The sequence below is a fragment of the Elephas maximus genome, chromosome 7 (assembly GCF_024166365.1).
Source record: "Elephas maximus indicus isolate mEleMax1 chromosome 7, mEleMax1 primary haplotype, whole genome shotgun sequence".
Lineage (NCBI taxonomy): Eukaryota > Metazoa > Chordata > Mammalia > Proboscidea > Elephantidae > Elephas > Elephas maximus.
In genome coordinates, this window is record NC_064825.1 from 12,880,498 (window position 1) to 12,908,039 (window position 27,542).

General features: G+C 36.6%; 1 protein-coding gene across 1 annotated transcript in view; it reads left to right on the top strand.

Annotated features, from left to right (window-relative positions):
• GUCY1A2 (guanylate cyclase 1 soluble subunit alpha 2) overlaps window positions 1–27,542 on the top strand; it is a 430,508-nt gene that overhangs the window by 80,569 nt on the left and 322,397 nt on the right. The window contains exon 4 of the mRNA XM_049889439.1: window positions 7,193–7,911. Within this exon, the coding sequence (XP_049745396.1) occupies window positions 7,193–7,911 (719 nt within the window). The remainder of the gene's footprint in view (window positions 1–7,192; window positions 7,912–27,542) is intronic.

Sequence of the window (27,542 nt, forward strand, 5' to 3'; positions counted from 1 at the left end):
ATAAATTGCTGGATTCTATTTTAGAAATATAAGAGAAAATGGTCTTTGTAATTTTTGTTTGTTTTTGATACTGATGTGGATTGAATGGTGTCTCCCCCCCCAAAAATGTGTGCCAACTTGGCTAGTCCATGATTCCCAGTAATGTGTGATTTTCTACCTTTTTGTCATCTGTTGTGATTTCCCTATGTGTTGTAAAACCTACCTCTATGATGTTAATGAGGTGGGATCAGTAGCAGTTATGTTAATGAAGCAAGACTCAATTTACAAGAGTAGGTTGTGTTTTAAGTCAATCTCTTTTGAGATATAAAAGAGAGAAGCAAGCAGAAAGACAGGGCGCCCTCATACCACCAAGAAATAAGAGCTGGGAGGGCCTCTCCTTTGGACCTGGGGTCCCTGTGCTGAGAAGCTCCTCGACAGGGGAAGATTGTTGACAAGGATCTTGCCCCAGAGTTGACAGAGAGAGAAAGCCTTCCCCTGGAGCTGGCATCCTGGAAATACTTAAATAATTTTATCATTATCTATGTATATTTAAAGGCTAGCCAGAATTCAGGTGGTCCATTTCTTCTTGGATACATTTTGTAATTTACTTTTTACATCTTGCTTTATGAAAATTATTTATTTTTCTGTTTCTTTTACTTATTGTTGCTGCTTTGATAAAATTGAAATTCAGTTTTTTATTCTGCTTTCCCATTTCATTATTGGTTATTGTCCCTTTCCATTGCCATCGAGTTAATTCCGACTCATAGTGACCCTATGTAGAACTACCCTATAGAGTTTCCAAAGAGCACCTGGTGGATTCGAACTGCTGAACTGCCAACCTTTTGGTTAGCAGCTGTAGCTCTTAACCACTATGCCACCGGGGTTTCCATCTTCCCTTTACTTCACTTTTTAGATCTAGTTGCTAGGTGAAAAAGTTATTCCATAATACGCAGGGTTTATCTTCATCTCCATTACATTTCTTTTCTTGTTATTAAAGTTTATGGAGCCCTGGTGGTGCAGTGATTAAGCATTTGGATGCTAACCAAAAGGTTGGCAGTTCGAATCTACCAGCCACTCCTTGAAAACCCTATGGGGCAGTTCTACTCTGTCCCATATGGTCGCTATGAGTTGGAATTGACTCGACAGCAATGGAGTTTTTCTTTTTTTAAATGTATATTTTAAAGTATTTCTTAATAGATTTTCAAAATTACAAACTGTAAACTTAATGCTCACAAATCATTTTGTGCCTGAAACATATACTTTGCTTTTAATAATACCTATTTCTTTATGCCCTGGTGGTGCACTGGTTCAGAGGTAAGGCTTCTAACCATTAGGTCAGCAGTTCGAATTCATCATGAAACCCTAGTTTCATGAATCTGAAAATGTATCCTGTTAGCTTTAACTGTATCATAAAATTTAAAAAATTAAGTACAATTAATCTATGTATGATAAATACATGACCAAAGATTGGACAGGCCCATAGAACAAAATGAGACTGAAGGGGCACACCAGCCCAGGGGCCAGGACTAGAAGGCAGGAGGGAATAGGAAAGCTGGTAATAGGGAACCCACGGTTGAGAAGGGAGAGCGTTGATATGTCGTGGGGTTGTTAACCAATGCCATAAAACAATATGTGTGCTAACTGTTTAATGAGAAACTAGCTATGTAAACCTTCATCTAAAGTACAATTAAAAAAAAAAAAGAAACGCATGACATATGCTATATTCTTTTGTGGAGAGAGGTAGAGATGCCATGAATGCAGAAATGGAGAATAGTGTGGCTCTAAAATGGTAGAAAAATCATTGCTTTAGTCATTTATGGATTAAGATCAAAATTGATAAGGATGTTTCTTTTCACTGTAATCTCAACACTTTTACTTATTGAACTATGAAGTACTCTGAAATGTCAAAGGTTTTATTTAACCCAACAAAGATTCAAATGATGCTGTATTGAAAGATCAGATTAAAAACAATTTCCCTTAAAATTGCAATTTTAGCCTTTCTCCTTTGTTTTTGTTTATGTATATATACTCTTTACCCTTTAACCTCCTCTGGGTTGCAGAAACCAATTTTAGTCCTTTCTTTGTAGATAGAATAATATTTTTATAAAAGTGTCATCTGTGTTTCAAAATGTTGGCAAAATCCTTACAGTCTTGCTAGATAAATAATTGTTTTCCTAAAAAGATTATCATATCTTTAAAATATTGAAATCTGTCTACAGTTTGGACTTGAGATATAGTTATGCTTGATTTACATCACTTAGATTTAAGGTTGAGGAGCCCAAACAGTTAATCAAAAAATAATTATGGCGTGTCTGTGGCTCACAGAAGTGAGTCATTCGGAGGTTTTTAATTTCTCCATTGGAATTTAAACAACTTGATGGCACACCTCTTGCTTTGGTATTTTCCGATGTTAATAGAGACTGATACTCTTGTTGAGTAGTAGGGATGGTCTCTGGACCTAGAAAGACATTAATTTCACCCTTTTATTAATAAAACTTCCCCAAGAGGAACAAGAACCCTAGTCAGTTCCACATCTTCAACAATTTCTCCCTCACTTGGTTCTCAACAGAGGTAACATTTCCTTTTCTGAGCAATTTTTTTATAATTTTATAACTTAACTAATTTTAAACTTCAAAGAATATTTATTGAGTCAGCTGACAACTAATATTCTGTTTCTTCACCTACCATACACTCCTCAGCCCATTAACATCAGTCTTCTGCCCCCACGCATCAGTGAAATTGCTCTGGCAGGTGTGCACTGACCTGACAAATCCAATGGCCATTTTCTACCCTTATCTTACTTGACCTTGCTGTGTCACTTGACAACATTGAGTACTCCTTGCAACTCCTTTCTATTGACTTCAGTGATGCATCAATTCATTCATCATCCAGTCAATAGTTTACTGAGCACCTACTAAGTGCCAGATAGAATGCTAGGCACTAATGATATAACAAAAAGCAAGACATACATAGTTTCTTTCCCATGTGGAGGTCTTACTCTTTTGATACCATGGTTATTGCACAAGATTGACTCTTAGGCAATTTCATTTCAAGACTGGCATTGCCAACTACAATTGTGTGAACTTGGGCAAATTTCTTAAAATCCTCACCAGTAAAATGAGGACAATAAAAATACTTGCTTTATAGGACTTTAAGAGGATTAAATAAAATAATACATGTAAAGGGTTTAGATACTGCTTGGCTCTCTTTTCTCCTTTCTTATCAAGACTGCCTATTTCAGGACAAAATAATTTTCTTTTAGAGGCATCACAGCATCTCTCTGGTTAGTGTCTTTGACTCTAGTCTGGACACCAAGTGGATCTTCTGTGTTGCTGATTAAATAACAACTCAGCCCACCTCTTCTCCCCAGCCATTAAACAATTAAGCTATTCATTTTTTTTTAAAGGGATGAGTTAACAGTAATTTAAAATTCTAACTTTTAACCTGGCCATTAACGAGAGCAGTCTTGTTACGCGTTTTGCCTCTTGAGGAAATGTATTGTTATGGACCCAAATGTCAGCCTGTCACAGCATTTTGCAATATGAGATGAGCATTGTCTATATGTTTCAAGTAATTTACTGTAAATAGGGGGCTTGCATCAGTCATAGGTGGGACCTTGGTTTGTGAGAACTGCATCAATTGTCTGAGCTGAACTCCTTTCTCAATTTTGAGATAACATTTAAAATGGAAATCTTTGCTGTTGGTTCATAGTACTCTTTCCCTAATTTTAATTTTTTAAACTTTAAGAATATTTTTATTTTTTCTGATCTTGTGCAGGTTAACAATTGGGTAAAAATCTATATTGAATAATTGGATATTGTGGTTTATATATTACTACCATGCATAATATTTGAACATAATATTCCAGACAATTCACCTTTTATTTAGTGATATGAAAGTCACTTTAGCATCCTGGTGGGCCTTAGGGTCATCATGTAAGAATTAACAGTCCTTTTTTTTGTACCTTAAAGTACAGAAGTGCTTTTTAAAGCAGCAAGGACTTCTGGTTGACTGATGTACACAGTAGTTTTTATTGTTTTGCTTCTTGTGAATCTGTTTACTTATTATTTTCTGGATGATTCTTAGGAATTCTGGCATTGGAAGTAGAACACAAGCTTATTGTATTATCTTTATACCTGTGTTCTTTATTTAATAGAGCTACTTTGGCACATTCAGTTTTATGAAAAATGCAAGTTAGAAGCAATTCTCTGTTTCTCTTCCATGCATCGAGACCCTAAGTCCTTTAAAGATACAACTCTTCAAAGTTCAAAAGCAATTCATGGAGTATTTTCAGTGGCACATGGAATTTTACAGTTCAGTGTATATGGTCAGAGTTGAAGAATTTATATTTTCACATTTTAGTTTTTAATAAATCAATAATTAGAAAATTTAATAGCAATAAAGAACACTGCCATTGAAGGGACATAAATTTAATGTGTAAATGATAGAACTTTTTTTTTTTTAGTTACAATACGGATGTGATATAAGGATTTGGCGTAGAAAGAAGTTTGAGTGAAGGAAGTGAGAATAGTAATCAAACCAAAAGAGTATGGTTTTACTAAGCCAAGGGAAGAGAAAGGTTTTACAAGAAAGAAATGGTTAACTGTCAAATTAAAGGAAAAATAAACAAAGTTAAGTCAGATAAAAACCCATACTAGTTTAAGTAGTTATGAAAGCACCAGGGCTTTGAGCTGGTTCATTTGGGTTTGAGCCCCTGCTGAGATATTTACTGAATTGGAATCTCTGTTCTAACAAGATCTCCAGGTTATTCTTACGTATAATACATTTTGAGAGCCGTGCTCTACTAGTAAGGAGCCCTGGAGGTGCAGGCCTTAAAGCACTGGCCTGCTAACCAGAAGGTCGGGTCCTTCAAACTATCAGTGGCTCCGCAGGAGAGAGACGTGGCAGTCTACTTCTGTAGAGACCTAGAACCTTGGAAACCCTGTGGGGTTGGTATGAGTTGGCATCGACTTGATGGCAGTGGGTTTTTGGTTTTGATTTACTAGTAAGGAACCCTGGTGGCACGGTGGTTAAAGCGCTGGGCTGTTAACCTAAAGGTTGGTGGTTGGAACTCACCAGCCGCTTCATGGGAGAAAGATGTGGCAGTCTGCTCCCATAAAGATTTACAGCCTTAGAAACCCTCCTGGGTTTCCTGTCCTGTGGGGTTGCTATGAGTCAAAACCGTAGAGCAAACCAACGAAACCAAACCCACTCTACGGGCAGTGGGTTTGGTTTCATTGGTTTGCTCTACTGGTGGTTCTCAGAATTGGTTCCTAGCCAGCAGTATTAGCATTACCTAGGAACTTGTTAAAAAGCTAGAAATGCAAATTCTCAGCAGAGGTTTGAACTAGAAAGGAAGCCCTGAAAAGGAGTTTCAATGGAGCATTGGAACTGAAGCAAAATGATGGTTCTGAGCACAGAATATCATCTCTCTTGTTTTCTCTTTTCCATGCTAGGGACTGTACAGATAAATGCGATTCCTACCAACTTTGGCTGGCATTATTGTTAGTGGATGCAACGTATGTTGAAGGGCAATTTCGTAAAATGACAATGTGAGATGACTGGTGATGTTTTTATCTTAATAAGTGACTTTCTCAGCTTGCCTTGAACATCAGATCTATGAAACAAAAATTAATGTAAGTTAGTCCTTAATAAAGGGACTATTTTTCAGTTAGGTTTTCCGTTTCTTTTCATTTCACAATGATTTCAAGAACTTCTTTGTCAAAATGACCTCTTACCTTGACCATCACAATTTGCAGTCTCAATTTTAAGCTCTGAAAAAAAATATTTGACATGCGCTGATTCTATTTTTGTATAATATTTTTGACTGTGTGTCCTGTTCCTCCACTTCTGAAAAGGGACACCCTCAAGGAAATTATAAAGATCTGAATAGCAAACCAAGCTGTAGACAGCCTAGATAGCTCTTCACTCTAATAGGGCTGAGGGAAGTGACCTTCTGCCTTTTCCCAGTCCCGGGTGCCTAGTTTTCAGGACATACTTATAATATGTTGTTGATGAGACAAGAAAAAGGAGCCCTGGTAGTACAGTGGTTGAGCGCTCGGCTGCTAACTGAAAGGTTAGCAGTTCGAACCCACTACCAGCTCTGGAGGAGAAAGATGTGATAGTCTGCTGCCTCAAAGATTACAGACTTGGAAACCTCATTGAGCATTGGTGCCCTGTCCTGTGTGGTCGTGGTGAGTCAGAATCAACTCAGTGGCAATGGGTTTAGACAAGAAAATGTGAATATGTAAACTACATGTATTGATTTCAACCGAAGTCGAAGGAGAACAACAGATACTATGTGGAAGCCTTCTTTACCAAACAGGCACAACTCTTTTATACCTGTTATATTCTTCCTCTTTGGGCCATAAATTCCTTCCGTATTTCCCCTCAGATCATCCTTATGGATGGATCTAACCAGATTACACATGACTCTGCATCTAATAACTATATAATGAATTGAGTATTTTTTTTTTGTTTATTATACCATTACCATGAGGTGTGGTTCTTTTTGCCAGAGCATCTCGGATAGAGCATGAAAACCTAATAAAATCTTTTAAATCTATCTGGTCAAATTCATTCTACACTTTTGCCTGTCCTCACTCTTGTAGATGAAAGAATGCAAACCATTCCACAGTTCTGCCATTTTTCTTTCATTGTTTTGTCTCTCTGTCCCTGAGGTCTAGCTGAACTGCATGGCTTCTTTTGAAATTACTAATTTAAGCCGTTCTATTTCTACTAGATAACTTGATATCTTTTCCATACACATGTGTCATAGATTCCCTCTTGGGCTGATATTTTCCACTTAATGAATGTATTTTGATAAGAAGTAAGGTGATAATATGGATGGTTACAATACAGAAGCAGAGGCAACTTGGGTATTTTATCAAGATGAAGGATATCATTAAGAAAAGACAAGACATTATTTGTGAGATGTCATTATAGCAAGTGGAGAGGAGTATTACAAAGAAAAGGGAACAGCTAGATTAGCAGCATTGGAAGAGTTCTTTTTGGGTTGGAAGAGTTCATACTGGACTTTACTTTCTGTCATTCGAAATGAATGAATTAATTTACTTGGGAAATGTGTGAACCCTAGGGAGATACTGCTTGTACTTCACTCACTAGCTACCTTATTTGATAAGCGTTAAAAGAACTATAAATTCAATTATTTTTAATTATGCCTCACTAACATTTGCTTCCCATTTACCTCTAGGTTTGAAGTTTGAGGAAATTCGAGAAAGATTTGGTGAGGAATTCTTTAATGTATGCTTTGATGAGAATGAGAGAGTTCTTCGAGCTGTAGGCGGCACCTTACAGGACTTTTTTAATGGCTTTGATGCTTTGTTGGAACACATTAGAACTTCTTTTGGAAAACAGGCCACTCTGGAGTCACCATCTTTCCTATGCAAAGAGCTCCCTGAAGGTACTTTTATGCTCCACTACTTCCACCCTCATCATATTGTGGGGTTTGCGATGCTGGGGATGATTAAGGCTGCAGGAAAGAAGATCTATCGGCTGGATGTGGAAGTAGAACAGGTTGCCAATGAGAAGCTGTGCTCGGATGGTTCAAACCCAGGCAATTGTAGCTGTCTTACCTTCCTTATCAAAGAATGTGAAAATACTAATACCACAAAGAACCCTCCACTGGGAACATCCCAAGTTCCTGCGGACCTCAGAATTAGCATCAACACCTTCTGCAGAGCCTTCCCTTTCCATTTGATGTTTGACCCCAACATGTCAGTCCTTCAGCTGGGGGAAGGCCTAAGGAAGCAGCTCCGATGTGACATTCACAAAGTGCTCAAGTTTGAGGACTGCTTTGAGGTCGTTTTCCCAAAGATTAATGCCACCTTCGAAAGGGTCCTGCTGCGACTCTCCACCCCATTTGTGATTAGGACCAAGCTTGAAGCTTCTGGCACTGAAAATAAAGACAAGGTAAGTGGTCACGGACTTGAGATGGGTGATGGGAACTAGAAGAGTAGATAATTATTTCAGTAAATTTCGTGCTGGTATACTTATAATTATTTAGGGAAGAGAGCTTAAAGAGCCATTTAGAAAATTATTGGTCCCTGGATGTATATAAAAAGATTTGGCCCCACTCCCAGTCATTTTGCATAGTGCCTGCCTCATCCATTAATTTATTTCAGCATATAAAAAGAAGACATTTATTAATACTACCATGGCAATTAGAAAAATGATAGGACTCACTAAAAACATGATATTATAAACCCATGAATATTTCCACAGATTGAAATTAAGTTAAGAGAGAAACTGTAAGGCTTTGACTTCAACATTGTGGGGCTTGTTTGCCTTATCCTTAAATAAATATAGATAAAAAGCTAGCTGCTCTTTGAATATGTTCTCTTCTAAATTTCATAATCTAAGAACATCTGGTTTACATCCTATTTTTATCTTAATATACAGAAAATGTATTCCCCTAAAGCTGGAAATTAAGTGACTCCGTATCTCAAGACCTCTTGTAATCTATTTAGTATTGAGATAGATACTCCTTCCAGTAGAACACATTAAATCCTTAAGAGAGGATACCATGGAACTAGATTATCTTTATTGTAGAATTTTAGAATCTATTTTGGAAAAATCTGTATTAAAGGCAGTCCCTGGGTTACAAATGTCCAGCTTACATACAACCATATTGACAAGCCAACCCCTGTAAAGCCTATTATGTTAAAAATGCGAGGTACATAATGGTTCGTTATAACAAACGAGTGCTATTTTGTGATGTGCATCAAAAAATTATTGTTACTGTATTACTATGTTAAAGATGTTTTAGTATATCTGGAAGTGTTTCTTTAGTGATTTTTATGCATAGAAAGGTACACTATGTACTATATACTACGCAAAAAACCCAGTGCCGTCCAGTTGATTCCTACTCATAGCGACTATATACTATGACATACATTTGACTGACGTTAGATACAAACTGTACCTAACTGTTCCAATTTATATACAAATTTGACTTAAATACAGGCTTAGGAAGGGAACTTTTTCATAATCCGCTGACTACCTGTAATAAGTTTTAAATAAATGATGAAAAAGTTACCAGAAATAAATCTTAATAATAGTTGGGTCAAAACAGTTTGCCACAGGTAAAATTTGAGAAACAATGTTAAAATAAATAATAAAATGCAAAGAAAAATCAGTCATAACTGTTTTCATATTTGGTAATATACTCTTAGTGTTTAAAGGAAAAAATACTAATTGCCAGAATGCCATTTGAATGTATAGTCATTCAGTTTTCAGTAGTGTTTTTTTTTTTCTTCTGATATTCTACATCAGGATAAAACATTTTTTTAGGCTGTTCAGCTTGTTCCCAAGCATTTTGTGAAAGCTGTTGACTTTTAGAAATGAACAGGCTGCTCTGGGCTAAAGGAAGGAAAAGTTGCAGAAACAATTAAAAAAGTCAGTGAATGAACAAACTACACATAACCTGGAGTGCCTGCAATAATAAATTAAATAAATGAGGAAATAGCCTCTTGAAAGCAGAGCCAAAGACATTTTTGAGGATTTTATGAGGCACTGGCTTTATCCTTGATTAATTTTTATAATTTTGAAGCTCTATGGAAAATTTTTAAACAAAGTCCTTGAGAAAGATGGAATGATATGCATTTATTCAGTGTGACTGAATCAGGTGATTTAGGAAAATCATTTAGTAATGTTTTTATCATATAAGTTCAATGATTCAAAAACATCTAAAGCTAGAGCTGCAGATTCCAGTTTGGCCCATTAGTGTATTTCATCTGAACAAATTAGTATTGTTCCTATTTGATCACACAATTATGTTTTAAATAGTATTTTCCATATATGCACATATTATATGTATATGTTCGATAATTGCACATTTTCAAATTCTTTTAGAATTGAAGAAAGAAAAAATGTGTATTTTTGTTTATGTTTTTAGTAACTTTACTACTTAAAGTATTCTGTCTTTTTAAATTCAGGGAATGTTAAAGGTGTCAGTTCTGTTTTATAAGAGAAAGATATTTGACTAGGAGGGTTTGAAGCATTTTTGGCCTTTGGAATTGAAGTTAGTGTTTTTGAAAATGTGCCTGAACTAGAATATATTATTACCAATGTCATTTGCTTAATATATTTTATAGATTTGAGGAAAAACTTAATTCAGTTTAAAGTTACAGCCTCAGATTTTTTTCCCGATATGTTTCATCTGACTTGTATTTCTATTTAATTTGTATACTAGGGTAAGAAATAGACGTAATGAAAAGATGACTCAAATGTCAAGGCCCGCTGACAATTTCAATAATAAGGAACTGTGCTCATTGAGAAGATGCAATTATAATTTAAACATGTTAGTGGCAGTTTAAAAATAAAGCAATAGGCAGGCTTTTTAGTTAGAGTAATCCTCCAATCCTTATATTTACATTGCTTACTCAGTGGGGTTTGCCAGAATGGGACATTTGGGAGGCTACAGCTGTCCCAAATTGAAACGAAAGTTTATAAAGTTGTGGCACGGAGTCATAACCAGATGGATAACATTTCAAATTAATATGTCACCAAATTGCATAGTTTCTTAAAAGATGGAAAGATGAAACAAAATCAGGCTTAAAAATTTTCTTCCTGTTGACAAATTTGACCTTGATATTCACTGTTTTCCCCTAATAACTGTGCTTGATAACAGATAATTCCATGTTGTCTGGAAGTCTCTATTTTTTAGTTGGTTTTGATAAGAGAATGCAGTTTTAAAGCGCTTTAAGATATTTATTTCTAAGTCTAATATAATCTAACCATTTTTGACTATGTACTGAATAGCAACCACCCACCACCGCACAATCAAAAAAAAAAAAAATCAAGAGCTAATCATGCAGCCATATGAAAGCAAATCACTTGAAGAATAAAATTTAATGTTTTTGATAACCATGATTTGTGTGTATGTGTAAGGTCGGCAGTTCAAATCCACCAGGTGTTCCTAGGAGACCCTATGTGGCAGTTCTATTCTGTCCTCTAGTGTCGCTATGAGTCGGAATCAACTCAGCGGCAATGGGTTTTGTGTGTATGTGTGTGTGTGTGTGGGTCATTCATTGGTTAACTATATGAGTAGAGGCAGAACACTCTCATGAGCAATTTGCTAAGAAGCCATCTTCCAAGCCTCCAAAGAATCTATTTTGATTCTGTTGTAATTTGCTAGAAATCGGTGGCAGGTGTCAATTCAAGAGTTTTGAGGTCAGAAGGAACTCTTTAGGATGGTTTGAGCGAGCTTTGATCTCATCATTTGGTTCCCTCTACATAGTGGGTGGGTACATAGTCTGTAAGTGATCATCCCTGCCTCACGTAGTCTCTCTCCCTTTCCCTCTATTCTTTTTTTTTCCCCCATATAGAATTCCTATGTTTCATCTTGCCTTAAACTCAACTTCCTTTGCATCATTTTCTTTCCTCCTCAGTTGCCAAGCATTAAAATATGAATTCATTAGTTGATTATTAAAAAAAATAAACAGAATTCAGTGTTGGGAATTAGACTGAATTAGGAATCCATATTAATTTGTACTGTGTATTTTTTAGATTATTAAAGCCTAATATTGTTCTGAGAATTCGAACGTTTATCACATAGATCTTTTGAGTTACAGGGCATTGTGGTGAGTTTGAAAATTAATTTGAGAAGAACTGAGCAGTTTAGGGCTTAACATATAGTCATAGAGACCTAGTTCATTGACATAGATTCTGAAGGTTCTTTGTATGGAGTGGACCATGTTTGTAGGTAAAGGTTTTTAGAGATTAGAGTAATGGCAAGCAGTTTCCTTCTCTGCATTACAAGGTCATGATGTATGGGGGTAGTACAACAGACTGAGAGTGGTGTCTCTGACAACTATAATCTTAAATCCCTTTAATCTCTGAGTCTCAGATTTATTTATCTGGAAATTAAGGAACCTAGACTAGTAATTTTTTTACTCCTTTACTAGTCACATTGTAACACAGATGGATTCATATGAGGTCAATTGATCATTAAGCTTTTTTCATCTCTGTGATTCAGTGAATTCAGATGCATTTTTAATGAAAGGTAGAGGGGAATCTGACTTTTCAAGTACAAAAAACATTTCCTACTATCAAGACGAGGGAGCCCTGATGGCACATTGGTTAAAGTGATTGACTATTATCTGAAAGGTCCACGATTCAAAACTACCAGCAACTTCACAGAAGACGGATGTGGCAGCCTGCTTCTGTACAGATTTATAGCCTTGGAAACCCTATGGGGTCCCTATGACTCAGAATCAACTTGACAGCAGTAGGTTTGGTAGGTTTTTCGTATTATCAAGACTAAAAAACTATGTTAAATTAATCCTCTGTTTATGCTGCTTACCACATAAGGCTATTTGTGAAGATTAAATGGCATAGCCCATGTAAAATTCTTAGTGTATATTCAGACCCAGAGTTAAGTGTTTGAGTAAACGTCCCTTATTACTCCCACTGTGGTTATTGTTCCTTTCCATCCATGATATTCCTCTTATTAGTCTCCTCCTTCTTGCCTCAAAGAAGAAAGTACTGGAGATCAATAGGCTTAATAATTTTAGAGAAATATCAAGCCCACCCAGCACCCTCACAGACTATGGATTGGGCCCTGTTTCTTGTCTCCTTAATAAAGACTGTTTTTGTTGTTAGTTGTCATCAGGTTGGCTCCTACTCATGGAGACCACGTGTACAACAGAACAAAACGTTGCCTAGTCCTGTGACATCTTCACAATCATTGGTATGCTTGAGTACATTGTTGTGGCCACTGTATATTTTGAGTGCCTTCCAACCTAGGAGGCTCATCTTCTATCACTATTATCAGACAATATTCTATTGTGATCCATAGCTTTTCATTGGTTAAATTTCGGAAGTAGATTGCCAGGCATTTCTTCCTAGTCTTAGTCTGGAAAAAACTCATTGCTGTTGAGTCAATTCTGACTCATAGTGACCCTGTAGGACAAAGTAGAACTGCCTCATGGGGAAGACTGCCACATCTTTCTCCCACAGAGTAGCCAGTGGGTTTGAACTACTGACCTTTCAGTTAGCTGAGCACTTAACCACTGTACCACAGGATTCCCTTAGTCTGGAAGCTTCACTGAAACCTGTCCACCATGGGTGACCCTGCTCGTATTTGAAATACCAGTGGCAAAGCTTCCAGCATCATAACGACATACAAATCACCATGCTGCAATAACAGACGGGTGGTGGTAATAAGACTAGAAGGATACTGTCACAGATTCTTTAAGGGCCCTGACTGGATTTGCTTTTTATTTACCCATTATTAATATTTTAAAATCTCTGTTCTCTTTTTCAGACTGACCAAAGTTTTGGAATCAAATTTTTATTACTTGTATCTACTAATATCCTTTGTGTTCACGTATCACATTATTTTGCTGTGCCAGTGACTTCCAAAATAAAATGAACAGGTTAGCTTAGGCACAATCTAGCAATAGATTTTGAGAATAAATAACACGAGTCCTTTTGACATTATTTTTCTTAGTAGTAACGCTTCAGAGAATTCTAATAACACCTTGGAAGCAACCCCACATTTGAAATACACCATCCCTATGAGAGAGCGGTAGCATTGTTATTTATCTTCACTTTTGTTCTTTGTTCTCAGGGTTGGAGCTGAGGAAAAGTACAGCACCACGTTTCTTTTTTAGTCCCTAGAAACATTCTCGCATTTGTCTTATTAATTAAAAGGTACAAAACAAATGCTGTGAAATAAAGTAGGAATTAATTTCTGATTTTCCGCTGGTCAAATTAGTTTCCAAAATACTCCTTTATCTTTTCTAGACACATGCCCATCCTTTTCTGTCATGATGATTGAACACTTTTAAGTATATTTATTAATCTCACCACACCGTGATGAAACAGTTGAAAGACAAGTTTTATCAGGCTGTCAGGAGTACTTTATTTGACTTCAACTTTAAAAAAAAAAAATTTTTTTTTTTTTTAATTGGGAAAATGTGAGCGGTTCTTCTTTGTTCAGATCATGATATTCTCTCAGGGAATTTTAAATATTGTGCTGTAGTTTTAGTGATGGACCTGAGATTAGTGCTTTCTCTGAAAAGCAGTACAGAACATAGAAATAATTTTTTTCAAAAATACCTGGAGCTTTCTTTGCTTTTGTAATGATAAATGAGATTAAAAATTATTTTTTGAGTAGTTCACATTTTTCTAGAACTGCTGCCTGACCATGAACTACCTTTTAAAATAGGTGAAACATTGAGATTTTGATGGAGATATTGATGGGGTTCATTCTGATTCTTTTTTTTTTTTTAATGCCTATAATATTAAAATACAATGCAGTGCTGTAAGTTACTGTATAGGTACTGTAGGCTGTACAGTCAGATGACACGTTATAGTCAGGTGATTACATGGGGAACTATATACTTCTAACAGTGATTCTCAAGCTTAAGGTAGACATCTTGCCACGTTTTTATTTTTGTCAGCAGGAAAAATTTCAGCCTTGAATTTACAAAGGAGGTGCCTTCTACCAGAGATCAGATACTGTTTTGTTCTAGTGTGGTAGATTCTGAGGGACAAATTATAGTCCTTTTAGTTGAAAATTGTGCAATTGTTACTTTAACTGCTCCTTGTGTTTCTAAGTTAGAATCATTTTATTTTAGCCAGTAGCTTTAAGTCTCAGTGAATTAAAAGGTGAAGAGCTGTTTTGAAGGTATTGTCCACCTCCCCATTTCTAATGGTGCACTTTTTATTCACATTAACGTTTTTTATGTGCACAGTGCGATGATTTTTAGTATGACGTTGGGTAACTAGCACCACGATACTGTTTTAGAACGCTTTAATCACCCTCACATTTTCTCCGGTGCCCGTTTGCAGACAATCCCTGCTCCCATCCTCAGTCTCACGCAACTACTGATTGCAAATATTTTCTCCCTATCTTTCACTTGTCTTTTAATTTCTTTAATGTCTTTGGAAGAACAGTTTTCTGTTTTGATGATAGCAATATTTTCTTTTATGGATGGTGCTTTAGTGTGATAGCTAAGAAATCTCTGCATGATTCAAGATCACAAAGATTTTCTCCTTAGTTTTTTTCTAGAAACTTTGTAATACTAGCCCTTACATTTAAGTCTGTGATCCATTTTTAGGTAATTTTTATGTAGCTCAGGCTGCTAACCAAAAGGTTGGCAGTTCGAATCCACCAGCCAGTCCTTAGAAACCCTATGTGGCAGCTCTATTCTGTCCTGTAGGGTTGCTTTGAGTCAGAATCTACTCGACGGCAGTGGGTTTGGTTTTTGGTATGGGCTTCAGTTGTTTTTTTTTTTTCTTTTGCATATGGACATCCAATTGACTCAGTGCAGTTTGTTTAGAAGGCTATTATTTGGCCATTGAATTGTCTGTGCAACTTTGTAAAAACAGTCAATTGACTAAGTTTTTGTCTAGGCTTTTTATTTTTTCCTATTTTTATTACAGTTAAATGGTTTATTAAGGAAGCAATAGGGTACAATTCAGGATCAGGATCAATAGGCTAAAGCTCAGAATCAAGATCAGGAAGCATGTAGGCAAGGTCTGGAAGGCTCCCTGGAAGTGGAGAGCACATACCTCCCTTCTTCAGTGCAGGACAGCTCTCTCAGCTGCTCTCTGCCACGCAAGCAAGCAGACCCTTCTATCTACTGTGCATGCCCCTTTCAGCCGTGCAGAGCTCCTCTTGGTCCCTTCAAACAGCCCTCCTATTGGCCAGAACGCTCTTGGCCCTGCCATTTGTCACCACTGACTCTGCCACAGGGCCCCTTCTGTGCTTGTTGCCATTGGCTGTGCAGCTGGGCCCCTTCCAGGCCTGTCACCACCAGCTTGCTACTGGGCCCCTCCTGGCCTTCTTCAGTGTTAAAGCCCTTGATGAGGGTTACAGCTGTTTTAGGAACTTCCTTGCCTCCTGTCTCTCTCTGCTTCTCTCTTCTTTCTTCCTTCTGCTTCTTCCTGCCACTTCTCTTCCTGCAGCTTTCTGTCTGAAAAACCTCTGTGGGAATGGCTACGTGTATACATTTATATGCAACTCCTTGTCAATTTCAAGGCATGACCCCTCCCAGCAGGAAGCCACAGACACTTTTTGCATGGGTATATTGACCAGTCTGCAAGGTGGATGCCAGTCACAGGGCAGGCTGCAGCCCAGGGTCAGACAAAAAGTATCAAACCAAGTGATTTACAACTTGCCCAGGAAATGTAACAAACCCTCTGGGATAGAAAACTACGGCAAAGGTAACTTCTCAGGGTTTAGGGGAAAAATCTCTCAAGCAGTGTTTTCAAAGAACTAAGGGAGAGGGCCACATAAAGGAACTCATTTCACCACACCTACTAAATCAGATCTGGGGAGGGCTCAGGAATAATTCAAACTTTTCACTTAACAGATGAGAAAAAAAGATACTTGGGACAGCATTGAGACTGGAATCCTGGCTTTTTCATTTCTACTTGTGGTCTTGCCACCTTACTCTTGGTGCCTACATTGGTGCCTTCCTCTCTCAGGGTCAGGGCCAATCCCAGCCACACGATGGTTAAAAATTGTGTTAACTAGGGAGGCTTAGCTTACAACAGGGACCCTAATCTTCCCTTCCTTCTTCTCCACAATGCATTATAAAAAGACAATTTGATGTACTCTTGTGGTTTTATTGCCCTTACCTTTAATTTTTTGTTCTTTTCATTCCTTTTCTTAATCATATATTTTAAAATTTGAGATGTAATTCACATACTATAAAATTCACCATCTTAAAGTGTATAGTTCAGTGGTTTCTATTTATTCACAGGGTTATGCGACCATTACGGCCATCTAATTCCAGAACATTTCATCATCCCCAAAAGAAACTCCATTCCCATTAGCAGTCACTCCTTATTCTGTCTTCCCCCCAGCCCTCTGGCAAGTAATAACCTACTTTCCATCTCTATACATTTGCCTGTTCTGAACATTTCATATAAATGGAATCATACAATATGTGGCCTTTGTGTCTGGCGTCTTTCACTTAGCATAATGATTTCAAGGTTCATCCCATAGTACTTCATTCCTTTTTATGGCTGAATAATGTATTCATATATACCAAATTTCATTTATCCATTCATCTGTTGATGGATATTTGAGTTGTGTCCACTTTTTGGCTATTTTGAATAATGTTGCTATGAAGATTTGTGTACAAGTTTTTCTGTGAAGCTGTGTTCAACTCCTGTGGGTATATACCTAAGAGTATAATTGCTATGTCATATGGGAAGTCTATGTTTAGTTTTTTGAGGGATTGCCAAGTTGTTTTCTACAATCACACACACACACATATATATATACCCTCTCCCCGCCCCGCAAAAAAAAAAAAAAACCAAAAAAACATGTTGCCATCAGTGCCCTATAGGGTCACTATGAGTAGATTCCCACTCATAGTGACCATATAGGGCAGAGTAGAACTGCTCCATAGGGTTTCCAAGGAGCAGCTGGTGGATTCAAACTGCCAACTTTTCTGTTAGCAGCTGTAGCTCACTGTAGCTCTTAACCACTCTGCCACCAGGGTACTCCCTCTCTCCCTGTTATTGTGCTTTGGGTCCATTTTTTTTTTTTTTTTAATGTTTAACTTTACATTGATACAGTGTCTTAATTACTGTTGTTTTATCAAGGTAAAATTTGAAATTGCATATGGTTAAGTCCTCTAACTTTGTTCTTTTTAAAAATTATTTTGGCTATTCTAGGTCTTTTGAATTTCTGTATGAATTTTAGGATCCACTTGTCAGTTTCTTAAAAAAAAACTATTGGTATTTTGATAGGAATTGCATTGAATCTATAGCTCAATTTGGAAAGAATTGCCAACGTAACAGTGATGAATTTTCTATTCCATGAAAATGGTATCTCTCTCAATTTTTTAGGTCTTTTTAAAATTTTCTCAAGAATGTTTTGTAGTTTACTGTGTACAAGTCTTGCACTTTTTTGTTAAATTTCTTCTTATATGTTTTATTTCTTTTTGATGTTATTACAAATGAATGGACTTTTTTCATTTTATTTTTGGATTTTTTATTGTTAATATAGAGGGATACAAATTATTTTTGGACGTTGATCTTGAATCCTACGACCTTACTAAATTTATTTGTTAATTCTGGTTTTTTTTGGTAGATTTCTTATGGTGTTTTATATACAGGATCATGTAGTCTGAGAATAAAGATGGTTTTTTTGTCTTACTTTTGAGTCTGTATTTAAAAAATTTTTTCCCTTGCCTTATTGTTCTAGCTAGAATCTTCAGTACAGTGTTGAGTTGATGTTGAGAGGGTAGAAATCATTGCCTTTCTTTAAATTTAGAAGGAAAGCCATTGGTCTTCTTCCATAGGTATTGTTAACTGCTAACCGAAAGGTCAGTGGTTCGAAACCTCTGGTGGCTCTGTGGGAGAAAGATATGGCAGTCTGCTTCCATAGAGATTTACAGCCTTGAAAACCTCATGGTGTTGCTATGAGTTGAAATGGACTCATTGGCAGTGGCTTTGGTTTTTTCTACTGTTAGCTGTAGGTTGTTTGTAGAAGTTCTTAGTTACAGTGAGGGAGTTTTCTTCTATTCCTGGTTTGTTGGGACTTTTTATCATGAGTGGGTGTTGGATTCTATCAGATCTGTTTTTTGAATGTATTGAGATGATCATGTAGCTTTGTCCTTTATTCTGTTAATATGGTCTCTTTCATTAACTGATTTTTAAATGTTGAAGAAACTTAAGTTTTCGGGATCAATTCCACTTGGCTATGGTGATAAACCTTTTTATATGTTGTTGGATTTTGTTTGCTGATATTTCGTCAAGGAATTTTTGTCATGAGCAATATTGGCCTGTGACATTTTTTGTTTCTTAAATTTTTTTTTTTTTTTTTTTTTACTTGTGATGTCTTTTTCTGGCTTCAAAGAATGATTTAGGAGGTGTTTACTCCTTTTTTTTTCTGAAAGACTGTGGTGGATTGTTGCCATTTCTTTTTCTAATTGATAAAGTTCACCAGTGAAATCATCTTGGCATAGGCTCTTTTTGTGGGACTATTTAAAATTACTAACTTAATTACTTTGCTTCCTTTGATTTCTGTAGTGTGAATGATTATGCCTCAACTTTCATTCCTGATTTTGGTAATTTGTGTTCTCTCTATTTATTTCTCTCTCTCCCTCACTCTCTATTGATTTTACAACAGTTGGTTTTCTTAAGTTATTTTATTAGTGTTTGCTCTAGGAATTACAATATATAACACCTTATCACAATCTCCTTCAGGTTAATACTGATTTAATATTGGTAAAATATAAGAATTTTGTTTCTATATATGTCCATTTCTTCTCTCTCTTTTGTGCCATTGTTTTATACTAATATGTTACGAAGTATAGTGTTGTAATTGATAGATATTGTATTGGTTATCTGTATATCAACATTTATTACTGAAAATTCATACTCTGAGTGGGAATGCAGTCTTCTTCAAAGGTAAATAATATCACCACATTTTTGTTTATAATGCTGGTTTCATGAATAAAAATACCCATATTTTAGAATTTCTGTTCTGTTACAAGGAAAAACCTTTATGACATTTTATTTTCATGGGGAATATGGTTTAATCTGAAAAACTAATGAGCTGATGGAATAGAAAGATCTGTAAAAGCTGTAGTTCAATTTAGCAACTCCTGTTCTTCCACAGCTAAGTACATGGTACCCTTCAACATTCAACTCAATGTGTCTTTGAAATGTCACCTATATTTGGGTTCCAATTGTCACTCCTTAACATGCAATGAAAACCTCACTGCTATGACCTATCATGAATAGTTAAATATGGTAAAAGCTTCCTTTAAAACATTTTAAACTTAAAACAGTGCTTTATACAAAAGCCATTTATAAGCCCGTGCTTTTCAGCATCTGTGAAATTGGACCTTTAGGAAATGATTAAATAGTAATCAAGCAATTGGGACATGAGTCTTTAACAAGTTTTATTCAGGGTTATTTAGTTATTGGAAAATATAAAGCCAGTTTTTACATTTTATTATACTGGTGTTTAAAGACTCTGGTTTCATGTCAGAGAGATCTCTTTCTATTGCCATCAAGAAAGAGATCTCTCTGACCCATTGCCATCAAGTCGATTCTGACTCATAGTGATCCTGTAGGACAGATCCTATAGAACTGTCCCACAGGATTTCCAAGGCTATAAATCTTTATGTAACAGACTGCCACATCTTTCTCTGCCAGGTGACTGGTAGGTCTGAATGGCACGCCTTTGGGTTAGAAGCCTAGCGCTTAACCACTGCACCACCAGGGCTCCTTGGTTATGTTTAACACTAGTCGCTTATTCTGTGAGGAAATGAGTAAACTACACTTTGTTTTTCAGAAAAGAAAATGTTTATGATATTCTTGGTTTGTTTTCCCTTTTACCTGGACCAATTAACTGAAGACAATGTGTGTGTTTTACGGAGGTTCTGGGGATTGAAATCTGATCTTATTGCAGGAGGCAGGTCGAGGAAGAAAGTTGATTCCAAAGTTCTTGCTCTTTGAAGGAGAGCCCAAGAACTACATTTCTTCTCAGGACAGACTTCTCTGTGATCTTGTCGATGTGAATATCAAGAATGCTTGTGATAACATGTATAACTCTTTAAAAAGTTTGATATTTCAAGTTTAAATGCTTCTGAACTATGAGTGAACAAATGACTCTCTACTGGCCATTCCACACTGCTTCAGAAATGCAAAAAAAAAGAAAAGAAAAAAATGCAGAGGAGGAGAAATCTTTATTTCTGCTTTACGAAAAGTAGGAGGAAATACCTGTATCTCCACGTAAATATACTGACTCAAGCCATGATTTATAGCACCTTGCATTTCCATGTTTTCTAATTTAGATGTTGTTTTAGATATAATAATAATTGTGGATCTAATAGTAAAATTTCAATAAACAAGTGTTTGCAGTGAATTTCTTATAAACATTTTACATTAAAATAATCCTGTGCTACTCTGATCTATTTTCTAGATAGATTACAAATTATTCTTATATTAATATCTTTATGAGACTAATAATGGTAACTATTTTTTAGTGGTTTAAGTACCATTTGACTGTGCTCTGTGGTTTTCAGAAACTTTCTCCATACTATGAGTTTACGATTTTGTGAAATAATATGTTATTTTATATAAAATATTTACATTCTAAATCAACTCAAAAAGAAACAAAATTTTGTGAAGTTAGAGACATTTCCGATTTACAGCAAAAAATAATACATGATAAATTCTTCCCAGATTTTGTTTTCTATTTCTCTGTAATCCTTTGGATTTTACAGGATTATATATTTCATAGATTTTACGTTCCAGCCTCTAAGTTTTTCCACTTGTAAGTAGCTATGACTTTTTTTTTTTTTATCTTGAACCCACACTACTGAGTTGCAGAACTGAATGGATAATTTTGTATCTATATGAGGAAGGGGGCCCTGGTGGCACAGCGGTTAAGCAAGTGGCTGCAAACCAAATGGTTGGCAGTTCAAATCCACCCTATGGGGCAGTTCTACTAAAAGGGGAAGAGAAGTCCAATTTGTTGTCCCCGATAGGGACCATCAGACACTGTAGAAATGTGCTTTAATGTTCTTAAAAGGCTGTTATCTTGGAAGCTTTACATATGCTTCAATATCTTCAGCTTTTCCTAGATACTTCTTTCAAGAGAACCACTGTTGTATATTGTAACCTTCTGGACACTGGAAATATTCAGTTTACAAGGCTGTTTCTCACCACGATCATATAGCAATTTAAAGTAATTCAATTTAAAAAATGTGCTTGAGAACACGTCTAAATATAGAGTCTAAATATAGAGTCTAAATATAGAGTATATTTATATCTGTTATGTTTTCTTTAGCCACTAATTTGATAATTCCAAGGGGAAGAAACGATTAAGTGGGTCTGGTTAAAATGTTCTCAATAATCTGAGCAAGGCTCTGATCCCATGTTTCCTGAAAGAGGAAAACTATTCTCATAAATTTCTAAATGCTTTGACTCGAGTACTTCATTATTTTCCTATCTTTAACCATAATAATTGTTGACTCATTATACTTATATAAGTACTTTTTTTTACTTATCATACCATCAAAGGTAGAGAGTATTTTCTGGACTTATTTTCTATTATGTTCACCTTACCTCCTACTCCATCCAGAAATTGCTATTATCAAAGTTTATGGCTTATTTTCAAACTCTTAAATTTATTTTATTTAAAAGATTCCATTCTCCAATTTCACCTATCTCTCTTAACATTGTTGGCATTTAATGGTTGGGATAGTGTGTTAGGCTGGGTTCTCTAGAGAAGCAAAGCCAGTAATGCATATAAACACCTATATAAAATATAGAGAGATTTATATCTAGGAAATGGCTCACACGGTTGTAGAGGCTGGAATATCCCAGGTCCGTGAGTCAGGATAGAGGCTTCTCCTGATTCATGTAGCTGCAGTGGCTGATGAAGCTACGATTGGCAGGTCAGAGAAAAGGGCTCTTGCTCACAGGCTGTGAAGATCTAAAAATCCCAAGATCGGCACACAAGACTGCAGATAAGCTGATAGCTCAAGTCCCAGGATCCAGAGGTCAGACGAACAGGAGTCTGCTGGAGGATCCAGAGCAGGTCTTTGTTGAAAGAGGGATCGCCGGAAGCGTCTGGCTGTTCTGCCCTCTTGGCCTCATCCCCCGACCGTAAATCTTTGTGGAAGCAGACTGCCATATCTTCTTCCCACGGAGCACACTGGTGGTTTCTATCTGCTAACCTTTCTTTTTGATTAGGAATAGAATGCTCTAACAACTGTGCCACCAGGGCTCCTTAAATCAGTATAGAATTGACTCAATGGCAGCAGGTTTTTTAGGTTTTATGAACACAAGTGTAAATAAATGGAAAACTATATTATTGTCAATTGTTATTTTTGTTGTTTTTTGCTTATCTGAGGAAAGCTATGTTTGTTGCTTCTGGAAACCATACTAGTTTAAATTTCTTTTTTACCTGTTCTAAAATCATACAGTAAATTTTAATACCATTTTGGCTGCTAACCAAAAGGTCGACAGTTTTAATCTGCCAACTACTCTGTGGGAGAAAGATGTGTCAGTCTGCTTCTGTAAAGATTACAGCCTTGGAAACCCTACAGGGCAGTTCTACTCTGTCCTGTAGAGGTTGTTATGACTAGGAAATGCCTCGGCAGCAACAGGCGTGTGTGTGTATTTGTGTGTGCATGCATGTGTGTATATAAATTCGGTTTACCCCAATAGGTAAAGAAGCAATGTTATTGTCCTTAATTAATTTTTTTACAAATGGACCTGGGAAAACCTATGTCCATTTTACCCCATGAAAACTACCTTTGGCATAAGGTAGTTCTTTTGGCTTCCAGATGAGTTTGATACTTAAAAAATTCCTCAACCTTTGTCCCACAAAGCTTATTTTATAACCCGTTCTGTCTCCTCAAACTGATAGGGTAGCCTATTGTTCTGCTTCCTGTTTTCTTCAGTAGAGTTTTGATATATTCCAGGGATGGATTACTCGTTAAACAAGGTATGCACAGACTTCATTGTGCTTACTTACTAATCTGTTGTGCACAAGCTGAGCTGCAAATCGAAAGACTGGCAGTTCGAATCCACCAGCAGCTTCTTGGAAACCCTTTGGGGCAGGTCTGCTCTGTCCTATAGGGTTGCTATGAGACAGAATTGACTGAACAGCAATGGGTTTGTTTTTTTTCCTCTACTGTAAGATGGTGTGTACCGTGCTTACTGGTTAATCCGCCCCTGATTGTTACCGTCCCCATTTCACATTTCAATATTTGCTAAAATCAAATTATAGAAAATGTTGCTTCTAATGCATCTTTTTTTTCTTATTAAATGTCATTTATTTATTTATTTATATCGTACTTCAAGTGGAAGTTTACAAATCATGTCAGTCTCTCATACAAAAACCTATATACACCTTGTTTTTTTATATAGTTCTAGTTGCTCTCCCCCGCAATGAAACAGCACACTCCTTCTCTCCACTCTCTATTTTGGTGTCCCTTCAGCCAGCTTCTGACCCCCTCTTCCCTCCCATCTCCCCTCCAGACAGGAGCTGCCCACATAGTCTCATGTGTCTCCTTGATCCAAGAAGCCGACTCCTCACCAGTATCATTTTCTCTCCGACAACCCTGTCCAATCCCTGTCTGAAGAGCTGGATTTGGGAATGGTTCCTGTCTTCATCTAACAGGAGGTCTGGGGACCATGACCTCCGGGGTCCCTCTTATCTCAGTCAGACCATTAAGTCTGGTCTTTTTATGAGAATTTGAGGTCTGCATGCCACTGCTCTCCTGCTTCTTCAAGGGTTCTCTGTTGTGTTCCCTGTCAGGGCAGTCATCGGTTGTAGCAGGACATCATCTAGTTCTTCTGGTCTCAGACTGATGTAGTCCCTGGTTTATGTGGTCCTTTCTGTCTCTTGGGCTCATAATTACCTTGTGTCTTTGGTGTTCTTCATTCTTTGCTCCAGGTGGGTTGAGACCAATTGATGCATCTTAGATGGCTCCGCTTGCTAGTGTTTAAGACCCCAGATGCCACTCTCCAAAGTGGGATGCAGAATGTTTTCTTAATAGCTTTTATTGTGCCAATTGACTTAGATGACCCCTGAAACCGTGATCCCCAAACCCCTGCTCCTGCTACACTGGCCTTTGAAGTGTTCAGTTTATTCAGGAAACTTCTTTGCTTTTGTTGTGCTGACCTCTCCTATATTATGTAATGTCTTTCCCTTCACCTAAAATAGTTCTTATCTACTATCTAATTAATGAAAACCCCTCTCCCTCCCTCCCTCTCCACTCTCGTAACTATCAAAGAATATTTTCATCTCTGCTTAAACTGTTTCTTAAGTTCTTATAATAGTGGTCTCATACATGTTTGTCCTTTTGTAGCTGACTAATTTCACTCAACATAATGCCTTCCAGATTCCTCAATGTTATGAAATGTTTCACGGATTCTTCAGTGTTCTTTATTGATGTGTAGTATTCCATTGTGTAAATATACTGTAATTTATCCATTCATCCATTGATGGGGATCTTGGTTGCTTCTATCTTTTTGCTTTTGTGACCAGTGCTGCAGTGAACATGGGTGTGCATATGTCTGTTCGTGTAAAAGCTCTTATTTCTCTAGGATATGTTCCAAGGAGTGGGATTGAGGGATCGTATGGTAGTTCTATTTCTAGCTTTTTAAGGAAGCACCAAATTCATGTCCAAAGTGGTTGTACTATTTTACATTTCCACCAGCAGTGTATAAGTGTTCCAGACTCTCCACATCCTCTCCAACATTTATTATTTTGTGTTTTTTGGATTAATGCCAGCCTTGTTGGAATGAGATGGAATCTCCTTGTAGTTTTGATTTGCATTTTTCTCGTGGCTATGATCGTGAGCATTTCCTCATGTATCTGTTAGCTACCTGAATGTCTTCTTTAGTGAAGTGCCTGTTCACATCCTTTGCCCATTTTTTTAATTGAGTTGCCTTTTTGTAGTTGAGTTTTTGCAGTATCATGTAGATTTTAGAGATCAGACGCTGATTGGAAATGTTATAGCTAAAAACTATTTCCCAGTCTGTAGATAATCTTTTTACTCTTTTGCTGAAGTCTTTGGATGAACATGGGTGTTTGATTTTTAGGAGCTCCCAGTTTTCTAGTTTCTCTTCTGCATCGTTAGTAATGTTTTGTGTACTGTTTATGTCATGTATTAGGGCTCCTAGTGTTGTTCCTATTTTTTCTTCCATGATCTTTATTGTTTTAGATTTTATATTCAGGTCTTTGATCCATTTTGAGTTAGTTTTTGTGCATGGTGTGAGATACGGGTGTTGTTTCTTTTTTTTTGCCGATGGATATCCAGTTATGCCAGCACCATTTGTTAAAAAGACTGTCTTCTCCTCATTTAACTGACTTTTGGCCTTTGTCAAATATCAGCTGCTCATATGTGGATGGATTTATGTCCAGATTCTCAGTTGTGTTCCATTGGTCTAGGTGTCTGTTCTTGTACCAGTTCCAGGCTGTTTTGACTACTGTGGTGGTATAATAGGTTCTAAAATCAGGTAGTGTGAGGGTTCCCACATTGTTCTTCTTTTTCAGTAATGCTCTAATTATCTGGGGCCTCTTTCCCTTCCATATGAAGTTGGTGATTTGTTTCTCCATCTCATTGAAAAATGTGGTTGGAATTTGGATCGGAATTGCATTGTATGCATAGATGGCTTTTGGTAGAAGAGACATTTTTACAATGCTAAGTCTTCCTATCCATGAGCAAGGTATTTTTTTCCACTTGTGTAGGTCTCTTTTGGTTTCTTGCAGTAGTGTCTTGTAGTTTTCTTTGTATAAGTCTTTTACATCTCTGGTAAGATTTATTCCTAAGTATTTTATCTTCTTGGAGGCTACTGTGAATGGTATTGCTTTGGTGATTTCCTCTTCGATGTTCTTTTTGTTGGTGTAGAGGAATCCAATTGATTTTTGTAGGTTTATCTTGTATTCTGATACTCTGCTGAAATCTTCTATTAGTTTCAGTAGTTTTCTTGAAAATTCTTTAGGGTTTTAAGATCATGTCATCTGCAAATAGAGATAGTTTTACTTTTTCCTTACCAACCTGGATGCCCTTTATTTCGTTATCTAGCCTAATTGCCCGGGCTAGGACCTCCAGCAGAATGTTGAATAAGAATGGTGATAAAGGGCACTCTTATGTGGTTCCTGATCTCAGCATGGAGTGCTTTCAGACCCTCTCCATTTAGGATGATATTGGCTGTTGGCTTTGTATAAATGCCCTTTATTATATTGAGCAATTTTGCATCTATTCCTATTTTGCTGGGAGTTTTTATCATGAATGGGTGTTGGACTTTGTCAAATGCCTTTTCTGAATCAGTTGATAAGATCATGTGGTTCTTGTCTTTTGTTTTATTTATATGATGGATTACATTAATTGTTTTTCTAATGTTGAACCATCCCTGCATACCTGATATGAATCCCACTTGGTCATGATGAATTATTTTTTTAGTATGTTGTTGAATTCTGTTGGCTAGTATTTTGTTGGAGATTTTTGTGTCTAAGTTCATGAGGCGTCTTTAGCTGGTTTTGGTATCAGGATATGCTGGCTTTGTAGAATGAGTTTGGGAGTATTCCGTCCTTTTCTATGCTCTGAAATACCTTTAGTAGTAGTGGTGTTAACTCTTCTCTGGAAGCTTGGTAGAACTCTCCAGTGAAGGTGCCCAGGTCAGGATTTTTTTTTGCTGGGAGTTTCTTAATTACCTTTTCAATCTCTTCTTTTGTTGTGGGTTTATTTAGTTGTTCTACCTCTCTGTTTGTGTTAGTTTAGGTAGGTAGTGTGTTTCTAGAAATTAATCCATTTCTTCTAGGTTTTCAAATTTGTTAGAGTACAATTTTTTGAAATAATCTGACATGATTCTTTTAATTTCAGTTAGGTCTGTTGTGATTTCACCCATCTCATTTCTTATTTGGGTTATTTGCTTCCTCTCCTGTTTTTCTTTTGTAATTTTGGCTAATGGTTTATCAATTTTGTTAATTTTTTTCAAATAACCAGCTTTTGGTCTTGTTAACCCTTTCAATTGTTTTTCTGTTCTCTACTTCATTTAATTAGGCTCTAATTTTTATTATTTGCTTTCTTTTGGTGCCT